Source organism: Priapulus caudatus, unplaced genomic scaffold, assembly GCF_000485595.1.
Source record: "Priapulus caudatus unplaced genomic scaffold, Priapulus_caudatus-5.0.1 Scaffold1128, whole genome shotgun sequence".
Taxonomy (NCBI): domain Eukaryota; kingdom Metazoa; phylum Priapulida; class Priapulimorpha; order Priapulimorphida; family Priapulidae; genus Priapulus; species Priapulus caudatus.
In genome coordinates, this window is record NW_014578189.1 from 33,219 (window position 1) to 45,907 (window position 12,689).

General features: G+C 43.4%; 2 protein-coding genes across 2 annotated transcripts; both read right to left on the reverse strand.

Annotated features, from left to right (window-relative positions):
* Window positions 1-308: 308 nt before the first annotated feature.
* On the reverse strand, window positions 309-1,367 carry LOC106815491 (probable G-protein coupled receptor AH9.1). The gene has a single exon (XM_014819956.1). It carries the CDS (start codon window positions 1,365-1,367, stop codon window positions 309-311), a length of 1,059 nt encoding a protein of 352 aa, XP_014675442.1.
* A 6,449-nt stretch (window positions 1,368-7,816) lies between these two features.
* LOC106815494 (G patch domain and ankyrin repeat-containing protein 1-like) lies at window positions 7,817-9,136 on the reverse strand. Its single transcript, XM_014819959.1, has one exon. It carries the CDS (start codon window positions 9,128-9,130, stop codon window positions 7,985-7,987), a length of 1,146 nt encoding a protein of 381 aa, XP_014675445.1. The 5' UTR covers window positions 9,131-9,136; the 3' UTR covers window positions 7,817-7,984.
* Window positions 9,137-12,689: the final 3,553 nt, after the last annotated feature.

Consider the following 12,689-nt stretch of genomic DNA (forward strand, 5'->3'; position numbering starts at 1 on the left):
GCAAATGTTCTTTAGGAATTTTAATCGTAAAAAAGCAAGCGTGAAGCCTTTATGTGCACTTATATGCCATGTAAAATATAGCGTATAGGTGTGTACGCCTTTCATTCCGCGGCTGAATCATCATCCGCTCTTTCTGTCGATTTCTTTATCTGCCAGCGACTACCCTTGCCAAGTGTGCAGAAATAATAAAATTATTTTTTGGAAAAGAAATATTTCCAAATGGGCCCTCAAACGACTGTGATGCTGCGTCAAGTCGGTGGAACTGCTGAATGGTTGGAAAGATGCCGAAATGCTTGGGAGGTAAGACGCTATCCGCCAGTCGGTGTACGATCACTCAAACTCTCCGGCTGCACTCTCCAGCGAAAACAGCACGGCAACACTTCCCTGAAGCTTGTACGAAATGCGCCGCTGGCCAAGCTGTACGCGTAGAAATTCGCCGCAAAATTGATCTTCTCGAGCAAGTTTGCGATCTGTCGGAACATGAAGAACGCCAGGGTGTTGATGGCGCTGACGGACACGGAACTGATGAGGATGGCGAGGATCGCCTGCGGCGTCATGCAGACGAGAAACACGACGGAGACGCAGAGCAACATGACGAGCATGCGACGCTGCTCTCTCGCGTGGCGCGCCGCGTCGTTCGTCTGCTTCGCCTGCATTCTGCGCCGCTGAGCGAGGCTGCGTCGGTGCGCGAGAATGATGGGCGGGTTCAGACAGAGCAGACAGACGATCGGGAGGAATGAGTAAAAGAATTGTTGGACGACTGGCCACACGTACGCGTAAATAACGATGTTGCGCACGGACTGGTTCCACTCCCGTGTGTAGTACGTGGCGTTCGTTGTCTGGCTAACGTGTTTAGCCACGTATCTGTCGAACGTGTGCGGAATGTGGATGATGACGGAAACTATGACGATGGCGCCGATGGCGATGCGAGCCGTTTTTTTCGTGTGCAGAAACTGAAATCTCAGCGGATGACATATTGATAAGTATCTCTCAATGCTTACGACAGCGACCAGCAAACTACTCATGCAAACAAACGAGTTGATGAGTAGTAGATAACCGTGAGCGTAGAAGCGTACAGTCGACAGCGGCCTCGACTCGACGGGAAAACGCGTGAACGTCACCTGGACCGACTTCACGATGAGAACGGCCAGGTCGGTGATCGACATCCAGCGTAGATACGTGTACGACGTCCCGCGCAGCTTGTCACTCTTCCACAGGACGATGATGTTCAGCACGTCGCCACTGATGCCGACGACGAGGACGATGGGAAGCATGACAGAGTTGACGATGAAGTCGACGCGATCGGCCGCCTCCTTGCCTGCCTCGTCACCACCGAATATGTCCGACGTCTCCGTCATATTCTCCATGACTGACTCTGATTCCGGTATACCCGACTGCAAAAATAATGGGGGGAAATATGGGGCGTGTACGCAGACGTGGTATATCAAGGTGTAAATTAATCACTGATATTTAATGGAACAGGGATTTGTATGTTATATGTGCTCCCGACACTTAATTCAGGCCAGAACTTCAACTGCCTACCGCACTCCCAACGACAGGGTCTGCTTGGACCGTAGCCTTTATAACAATGGAGCCTGCGGGCGATGGCAGCCTCAGGTGAGGGGTAAATTAGGAGCGGGTGCAGAAACTAGCGAGTAGCCAGCCAACTGCATGGTAAGAAATATCTACGGTCGGCGGACACAGCAGCAAAAGAGGGAAGCGAGAGAGAGCGAGAGCGCGCGCGTGAGTGCGAACGAAAGTGAGAGGGACAAAGACAGATAGAGAGGGACAGGGAGAGCGAGAGAGAGAGAGAGAGAGAGAGAGAGAGAGAGAGAGAGAGAGAGAGAGAGAGAGAGAGAGAGAGAGCGCGTGTGTGTGTGCGCGCGCGTGTGTGAGTGTGAGATGGACCGGAGAGAGAGAAATAGAGAGAGAGAGAGAGAGAGAGAGAGTTCACATTCGGACCAACGGGAACGCTCTGCTCCCTGAACCGTCATTGCGTTTTCTTTGCGATGGCGTTTCACATTACTACCAATCACTAGACCGACTTTTAATCGAATAAGGGTAAATAATTGCCTTTTTAATTTTTTTCTGGTTAGAATTACGATTAGCAGCGTGAGTATTTTCCCGAACATGGGGGAATTAATTATTTCATGTGATCTGTAGATTTTGCACGTACCATAGTAATGGGTTCGATGTAGCCAGCTGGAACAAATGTATACAAACCCACAGCACCTAAAATGTCAATTCCGACAGCTAGGCAGTATAGGGTTGCGAATGCTTGCATGTCCTTCAAATAATTCGCTCGCATAGAAACAAAATTTAATACAGGAAGTTTTTGTAACGTGATTGAGCACGTAAAGCGAGAGAAGGGAGAGAGAAATAGGGGGGGGGGAGAGATAGAGACTGAAAGAGACTCTGAGAGAGAGAGAGAGAGAGAGAGAGAGTTATAACGTGAAATAGAGGAGGAGAAAAGGAGAGGAAGGCAAAGTGAGAGAAAAGAACGGGCAAGAGAGAGAGCGAGAGAGAGAGAGCGCGCGCGAGAGAGCGAGAGCGAGAGAGAGAGAGAGCGCGAGAGAGTGAGTGTGTGTGTGTGAGAGAGAGAGAGAGAGAGAGAGAGAGAGAGAGAGCGCGCAAGAGAGAGATAGAGAAGAGGAGAGAGAGAGGGAGAAGAAACGCTAGGCGCATACTGACTGATCACTGAGGCAAGGATGTTATCATCTTCGTTTGCTTACACCGCACACGAATAATTTCTCATCGTGTGAAACAGAACAATTGTCGTGAATAACGAAGATGTTTGACATCAAAGTCAATTGTTGTAGGCAATTAATTTGTATTTTTCACTGCACTCGGACGATTGTCTATTAAAGACGAATGTTTTTATGTTGTGTTACTATCAATGTCCATTATTCTAAACAATTGTTTTGTATAAAAAAATTGTTAATAATTTATTAAAAGTTAATGGGGCAGGTCTGCCGTGTAGTTTTTGTTTTCGTGCAGTGCACCCAATCGACTTTATCGCACAGAGGCAAAACATTTAATTTGTCATGAATATATAGCATTTTTTAACTGAAGTACAATCGACCTATACGTCTGAGCAGGATAACCCATATTATACGCTTTTTTTACGCGTGCACGACAAATTCTCGACTTTGCGGCTCTTCGATCTTTACTTATCAGTGTGTTTAGAACGCCTTTATCGCAATGCCGATGGGCTAGAATTATACCTGCCCATGCAGATGGGTCTATTGTTACGAACAATAGTTTTATACAACAGTTAGTCGACCGTTTGCATTAATGAGACACCGCTGTGAAAATAACACCGCCTCCACCGGCGCTCTACTTCATTAACCTCCTGCTCCTCGTCTACTTCCTGAAGATTTCCTCTACCTCTTATTTCCATCTTCTTCTTTCTCTAACGCCTCGTTATCTCCCCCTTCTTTTTACAACGTAAACGCGCACAAAAATGATGCGCGTTTATCGATTTAACAATTTTAAACCAAACGTCAACGAAATTAGGCAAACATATGTATAAATATATATATATATATATATATATAGTGTTTGACATGTGAACCAGTTGTCACGTAACTAGATGGAACGCACACGCAACTTTACCAAAAAAGTCTGCAGTCTATCCATAGATATATACAACACATGTGTTGTATATATCTATGGTCTATCTGAATAAATAAAACAAGGATAACATTTTTGTCGGGTGCACGAGGAATGAAATCGATGCGTGTTTGCGCATGTCACTTAGCGTCATTGTTATGAACATTGTCAAACACGCACGGCATTTTGTTTGTCATGAGCTGTTGTTTCCTGGCTCAATGTTTGCTCGCATGGAACAATCACGGCAGCAGTCGGTTGCATTATAGTGTCACGTATTCTAGATTAGATTTACATAGCCTTCCTACGTCGCTCTGTTTACACGGTTCAGAAATATTTTATTGTAATGTTTTGAAATAAGTAGCGGTTACTAGAGGTCCTGGGCATATTTTTAGACGCATAGCCGATCAGATTCATTGAAACTATACAATTGACTTATTATATTATATTTAATTATCTCTATATTTATACTAAATAATGCAATTTAACCTTCCACCCTACCCCACCACACCTAGGTCGCAATTATACCTAACCCTTACCAACGTTAATCAACTAAAATAAGTAAATATTCGACGTCGGTTCTGGTCTATGACGACATTTCCTTGACTGAATATGACGACATCATCTTTATTCATATAATACGAAGAACGATGTGTCAGAAAACCACAGCTCGCGCGTGTTCAAAGTCCGCACTTTAAAATAATAAAAGTTTATTATGGCCTCTACCACTGATCGCTCTAGTACTGGGTGTAGACTAGCTATTAGTGGTTGCCAGGGAAGAAGGATAATTAATCGAAGCCCACAATCCATGAACGATGCTTGATATATCGATACTCATATCCCTAATATCTAAACAGCGATCATAATTATAATTAATCGCATCATGACCTAAGACCTAATCTTACTCCTATCCCATTAACTCAAAATCTTACCTATAAGCATAACTCCAAGAAACGGCCGTACATGGAAAAAATGAATATTGACGTTGACTGGTCCGGTTTAATCTATTGGTATATTACCAGCTCTACACACTATGCAGATCGGGCGTGATAGTTTTATAGCTACACTTGCAGTCATCATATGCAATCATTTTATGACTAATAAGCTAGGAGCACACTTCACCATTTTCGTTGCTCGTACAGGCAATTTTCGTGGTCGGCAATTTTTGTGGCCGTTGCCGCGTCGCAGCACACTTCACCACAAGTTGCCACCACGAGCAATTTTCGTGGTGAGAAATCAAACCGGTTTGATTCTCGGCAACTCGTGGTCACCACTAAATTTCCGTGGTGAGTGGTCGTTGCCGGCCCCCGCACACTTGGCCATTTTTGTGGCGACCACGAAAATTGCCTGTACGAGCAACGAAAATGGTGAAGTGTGCTGCCCGCTAATTACTAATTACTAATTACTAATTACTAATTACTAATTACTAATTACTAATTACTAATTACGCCTGTCTGGTGCATTGCGCGCGTATTATGCGTATACGCTAACAATTATTTAGTTTTCACTGTATAACGTATATATATAGTTCAGTGTGAGCAGAGCGGTTGCGGCCGTTGATGTGGTGTTATTGATCATGATATAACTTTACAGGAATTGAATCGATAAATTTCATGCAGCAGCTGCCGTTTTATTTGCAATTGATATAAATGCGCGTGCGAGCGTTCGCGTGTGCGTGTGCATGTGCGCGTGTGTTTGACATGCATATATTATATGCGCATATACCAATAATAGACGTGCAGCTTTTGATGGAAGCAGTAGAATTACTTTACTTAATGTGTTAAATCACATTCTGCACATCACTCTCACTTAATAACTTAGTCAGTAGAATTATGTGGCTTGTCGACCGTCTAGAACGACTCGGACTGGTGACAAACTACAAGCAATATATCCAGTATCAGTGAGAGCATCACCACAGCAGCTCCTTGACTAAATCATCCTAGCGACCTATATAATCATCATCATAGTGAAAACATTTACCGTAAATTCCTTCTAGTGTCAAATACAATGACGTTTTTCGTTGTTCCAATTTGGTTTATTGATGTTCGAAATCCAACTATTCTGCAGAATCTAGTAAGCTAATACTTGATCCCATTCTCCAGCTTACTGCACAACCCTCAATCTTACTCCGTGCCTTATATCACATATCATCCTGCAATCATCATATCAGGAGTTGCATATTACCAGGGATTAATAATGACAAATTAGAAATTTGTCATTATTAATCCCTTACATTACACACTATTTTATTCTATAGTCTATATTATTTAGCACCTGATAACATCTATTTTTTTAAATTCACATCATGGTAGGACCTACTTGCTGTATAAATTACTTCTCTATAATATTATACCGTTATCATTTACTTACCGTATTCCGCGGTCGGGATAAAATCGTTCACTCCCGGTGTAATGTAGATGTGTGCTATAACTCGCTGCCCTCGTGACTCAATTACTGCCGGCGACTCTGTGCAGCTAGTTTATACTGGTGATGCCTCGACAACTCTTCATAGTCCCACACATAGTTGTGTGTACCCTGCATACTAGCTGCACTGCTAGCTATACTTACCTGCGCGCGCATGCGCATAATAGATCTATATCTGCGACAACACGAAGAGGAGAAATGCCAATTAGACTCACCGCGTTACACGTCTAGGTAATGTGTAAAAGGACGTAGGTTATTTGAGCTGAATATGTAGCCGTATATAATTAGGCTAGGAGAGTTCGATTTCGCGTGGTTGAAGTCGTTGTGATAGTTGACGAGGATTAAAGCGCAAGAGACCGTTCCTGGTGGAATAGTCCCTAGCTGCTCTCATCGCGCCGTGAAGCCACGCAGATACAAACAATAAATCATTGACGTCATCTACGCTAATATAATCAAAACATTCAGTCACATACAGTAATGCGTTAACATGCTTAATACTGAGTAGCAATACATCTAATATAAAGAGCCCATTTACCCCATTAACAGGGGTTAATGGGCTCTTGCTAATATTAAGCATGAGTTTTTTTTACCGCGTGGTCCCCGACGCGCACGCGTGCGTGCGTACGTATGCGTGCGTGCGCATGTCCTTATGCCATGTGTATACATGAGCGGCTGTGGGTTCGTGTGCGTGGGTGCATGTGTGTATGCGTACGTGCACATGTGCATGTTCTGATGCGTGTGAGTATATTATTACGAACTAAATTACTAACTTAATTATTATTATGTGCGTGAGTATATTATGCGTGTCCGTAGTCTATTATTATTCACTCCTGATATATATATATATATATATATATATATATATGTGTGTGTGTGTGCGTGCGTGCGTGCGTGCGTGTGTGCGTGTGTGTATTATGACGCTACTGGTACTATGAACATAATAATTACGGACTCTCCGAGATCAGATAATTGTTAATTGGCAGTTCATGCGTGGTTGGTATACGTGGGAGTCCGTGTATTTTGCCACGGACTGTAATTAGCCCAGTATAGTCCGTGGCTCTCCGCGCGTTTTGCACCATTTACGTGATTAGTCCGTGTTTTATCCGTTTACTCTCGTGCATATATTGCCTATTCCTCCTCATCTACCTCGTGCTCCACTTTAGTTGTTTGCCACTCCCCTTACTCCACCCCGCCTACTGTCCATCCCACTTCTCCAATTAATATACGCGCTTCCTGCTCTTTCTTTCTCCCAGTTTCCTCCACCTCCCACTTCTTTCTAGCTTCCTCACTGTACACACATCTAACCCCCAACCCCACTCCAAAAACGTATCGTATACGGACTTGCAATTTTGCCCTTTATTCCACAGCTCAAGAATGCACAATGCAAACATCACATTGTTTTCCTTGAGAAAGGATCATATAGCACAAGTTTTGAGATATTAAAAATCGAATATTCACCGAGTGAGATATAGAAGAATCTTCTATTCTATATGCATGATGTGACCTTTCGCAAGTACCATGTAAGCTATATACCATGTAAAACATCACTCAATCACTTGTTGACATTTTTCTGCCAGTATAAAGCTTATATCTTACCCAATTTGTCTCGTACATGCAAAAATGTCACGGTGTAGGCACATCGGCTTAGATTAGTGTTGTTATTAATGAGGATGCGGATCACGTATAGAGAAAAATTAGTGCAGACATCGATTCTATGAAGAAAGTGCTCTTTTATAGCACCTAATATATAAAACATACTAAAACTAGTTTAATAATCCAGAACTAACTATCATAAAAAACGTAATTATTATTTATTATGTATTTACCAATCTTTATCAACAAGAACAAACCACATCAAACTCATATAAATAAGACATGAATTGTATAGGTATAGGTATAGGTACTTTTGATATAGCATAAATCTTTAAAAAGACAATCACAATCGCAAATTTTACGAATCGTAGTATCGACGAAAATTCTCTTCCCACGATTTTTGCCTAACTTCCTGTTTCTTTCTTGCCTTTTTCGATAATGTCGCTACCTTTGCAATACGAACGTGTGACGCGCACCTCACTCTCTGAACAGCGGCTACATCATTAGGACCAAAATGAGTGACTTTAGCTTTCGTTTTTTTCTTGGAACCTAGTCCCTGGCGATCTCGCTTCAGCACGGTTTTCACGGGAAACTTCTGCCCGGACCCTACAGGGCCTAGGCCTGCGTCCTTATCCCAGCCCGTCCTCAGCATCAGCTGGAAGCCAAGGTTACTCTCCGGGATGTGATACAGCGTAGATTTCGGCTTCAGCTGCAGGTTGAAGAGGTGCACCGTCGAACTCGAATGCCGTTCATCGGAGCGATCCACGTGAACTCCGCACACATCGCAGAACGCCCGCGAAGCTCCCTCGCCGCTGCCGCCCGACACTGACGGGGCGAGTCGCGCGTCTGACGCGTCCGCCGGACACAGCGCATCGACGACGGCGTAGCGCCGCGCCTCTCTCGCGATGTCGGCCGCCGTCATGCCGCGCGCGTCCGTTCTCGCGGCGTCAGCGCCGTTCCGCGCGAGGAGGGCGACGACGTCCGTGCGGCCGGCGTGCGCCGCGCACATCAGTGCCGTCCAGCCGAACTCGTCGGCCGCGTTAACATCCACGACGCCATCCCGCGACGTGCGCAGCATGCGTTCCAGCGACCTCAGGTCGCCGTCCTGCGCGCTCCGGAGAAACTCGCAGACGCGCCGCCGGCGGTTCGATTCGCTCGTCGGCGCTACGGCGCGCTCCCGCTTCGCGTCGCGGTTCGAGGAACGACGGTTTCGCTTTGGCTTGCGCGCGTCGACCCCAAGGGAACCAGCGACAGATGTGCGTACGCTGGACGACTCTTTACGGGAGAGCTCTGCTGAGGATATTCCACTCAACATGTTTTTCGGTGTGGTGCTGCCATCTACAAGGTCTTCGTAAAATCTTCTGATCGCCTTTCCTTTTTCTTCGTGGGCATCGGCTTGTGATGACGAAGTAGAACAGAAGGTAGTTGTTGCTGCTGTCTCAAGTACCGACTTGGCACGCACAAATTGAACGGGCTTAAAGTTCAATGCCATTTTCGAGGTCATCCACGTACACCTATCATAGAAAAACAGAAGTGAATTTTTTACCTTAAAATCGATGGATGCATTTTCTACATAAAGGCCAAGCCACGCTTTAACAACAACTACTGACTGCACAGTTCAGCAACGAAATCAGAGCAATTGGCCCAGCCACACACTAGCGATAATGACCGGAGTTCTGTCAAAGTACGTCTACATAATTATTTGATTTACACACACAAACGTTCTGCAAACACCGTTATTACTATATTAGCATCACAAACCCTTTAGATATTGATTAGATACTTATTAGATATTGTAATATATGCAGATGTGTGTCCATGTTTTTTTTATTGTTTAAACCATTAAATGAATTTAAATTCATTCCATTTTTCCATGAAACTCAAAGTTCTGCTGCCGAGATTGTGGTAGTCTGCTTTCAGTACCGTTTATAGGCTATATTGTGCACATACTGTTATTACATTTTTTTTCACCAAATTTGAAGTTCTTCAACTGAGATCGCGGCAGTCCACTGCGGCACTTACTGGACGGCTCGTCTCATACCATCGATTACTTACCATTAAAGCCGCAATATGCGCATCCAAACGCTAATTTCTCCAGCACTAGACTAGCAAATACTTTGTGTCATGCATAATCATACTACCTTATGACAAAATATACTCTAGTTCCTCCCATTTCACTGCGCGTTGTCTTATAAAAGGTATTTGAAAATACCTCCAATGTTGTTAAAATTCTCCGATGTTGTTGACACGTTCGCGTTGCTCTGCCAAGCAAACGTACAGCGGGTGCAACCCGTAGCAACATGTGACGTCACCTAACCGATTCGGGGCTAAATTGTTTGGCAAACAATTCGGAGTTGGCGCCAGATTGCCAGATTTCGCACCTCTTTCTTGTGGGTTTTAAGCAAACGCGCAGTGAAATGGAGGAACTAGAGTTTATTTTGTCATAAGGTAGTGTGATTATGCATGACACGAAGTATTTGCTAGTCTAGTACTGGAGAAATTAGCGTTTGATGCGCATATTGCAGCTTTAATGCATCATTTATCAAATTATTTACAAGATCAGATGCATTTCTAATTACTAAATTAGTAATAATCTGGCATTGGCAATGTCAATGGCCATATCCCATAGACTGGAATTAGTACTGGAGTAGTACCCTAGTACTGTATGTATGTGTATGTATGTATGAACGGGAACCTTTAGATCGGTGTTTCCCTTTTATTTTTGATAGTTTCCCACCGGTAATTTCACTTTACCGGAGATTTTGTCCTGGAGCTTCCAGGCTGATTCTAAGTAATGTTTATAACCTGCTCTACCCAATCCCCATAACATCTATGTTCATTTAGCCCCAGATGGTGAGCATCACCTGCCTTTCCTCCAGCTGTGCAAGGGTGACCCCCACTTCTTGGAGCCTGTACATCCCACATGATCTTCCTTAGGTGTTTGTATGAGGGGCAAACTAACAGAAAATGCTTTAGGTCTTCTGGTTCTCCCTTATTGCACACAGTGCAATTTTCTTCCCCTAACCATCTCCTGGTTCTTTTATTAATGGGAGGCATCCCGCTCTACCTCTCATATTATTGTAAACGGTTTCTTGTTTAGGAAAAGTTTCCTCCTTTTATAAAGCTCTAGTGTGGCGCCTTTTATAATGATTTTCACCACCGTATTGTTCCATGAATCGCTGTTTTCCAGTCTCTATTTATAATAACTGTTCTTCGTCATACTTCCCCCAGGAATTTTACTCGTCTATTCCAATCCGACGTAAAATTTCCTGCACATCAAGCTTCCGCTATTCCCCTGCATTTTCCTCTCTTCATCCATATAATTTTAAGGACTATTCGCACTTATAAGTGTGTGCCAGTGCTGAACTTTTCCCTTGGCCCCCTATTTTGATTGCGTGCGGATAATGCCTGAATTTTTCTCTTGGCCCATTATTTTGATTACGTGCGGATAATGCTGAATTTTTCCTTCGCCACACTTATTTTGATTACGTGCGGATAGGCTAAATTTTTCCTTGGCCACACTTATTTTGATTCATGCCAACCATAGATATAATTTTTGTACTATGACACGCGTATAATAAGAAGAGTCGAGTCGGTTGTTATAGTTAGTGTTAGGGGATAGGCTTGTGGTTAAGTGGTTAGGGTTAGGAGTTAGGCAAGCGACCTCCCTAGACTAGCATTATATTAACTATTGACTATTATGCATTATGCGTTGCATGTCGTAAGAATATGTCCATAAATAATTGTCTACAATGGTCGTCTTAAGAATAGCCATGGCCGTATAAGTGTTGGCCAGTGTGAATTTTTCCCCTTGCGCCCACACTTATTTTGATTACGTGCGGATGCTGAATTTTCACGCCACGAAAAACGATTTCACCCATGGTTCACCTGATTTGGCGAAACTGGTCACAATCATGGCGGACGGAGGGTGGACCGCTGGAGTGGTACTCAGCCGTAGGGCAAAAATTCAACAATTTTGGGCTATATTCGCAGAAAAACAGTAAAAACAAAGAAAAAGGTTTACCAATAATAACAACCACAACCTGCAGAATGGGGAAGTAATACCATGAATACAGGGCCCCTTTTAAAATTAGCTTTGGACGCACGTAAAATAAGCAGTGCTCAATTTTAAGGTTTTTTTTGGGTTGTCCGGAAGACAACCAAGAGAGTAGCAATATGGTTTCCCTCAAGAGTTTTGGTTGTCGCGGATATTCATTTAAACATGTGCTGCAATGCGCTCTGCTCACGTGATGCTCAAGTCGCTGGTAAAGGAGGAGTAAAAAAAAAATAACAGTAAGCGTCCGGATTTGTTCAACCGTTTGCACTACCTTCGTCGTCTAGAAAAGGCCTTTTGGCATTTTTATGTTCGCGAAATTCGGCACCTAAGTGCAATAAGTTTAGCACAAGATTACTGCACCCAAGTGATCCTCGTGGACGTCGAGAAAGCATTAGAAGTAAAATTTATTTTTGTTGTGTATTCGTGACATTCCGTCAGGTGGCGTAGCCACCAGTGCACCGGGTTGGTGTTTTTTGTGTAATAAATGTGTTCAGACAACCTTTGGCAGAAATTCGCATCATAGGGCTGGCAAAAAGTTTCGAGCGCGAGCATAGAGCATCGAATCTGTAGTTATTTAACATGAACTAAAGTGTATGTTTTTGGTACGTGCAGTAACAGTGTATTTTTAATTAATTTCTGTTCGATGCTTATTCAGGCCTGCAGCCTATGGACGGCCTCTACTGTTGCTTTAACGACTTAACACCGCACATGGTAAGAGAGTGCGATTCTGCAAGGAAGTCTGAATTAATTGAGTTTTCAATGTTAATGAAAATCTGTTATGGCAGTGCTGCTTAGCATGATTTTTAGTCACATGCATGTTCAAAATAACATTTATACATGTTTTTTATGTAAACATGTATATATCCGTGTACATATTAACATGTATTTACATACATACACTAATATTTACACACATTGGCTGTCAAAAAATAGATAATTATCTTCGTTAAAGTTACTCTATTGTGGCACTACTAACTAACTTCTATACAGTGTCAACATATGGCTT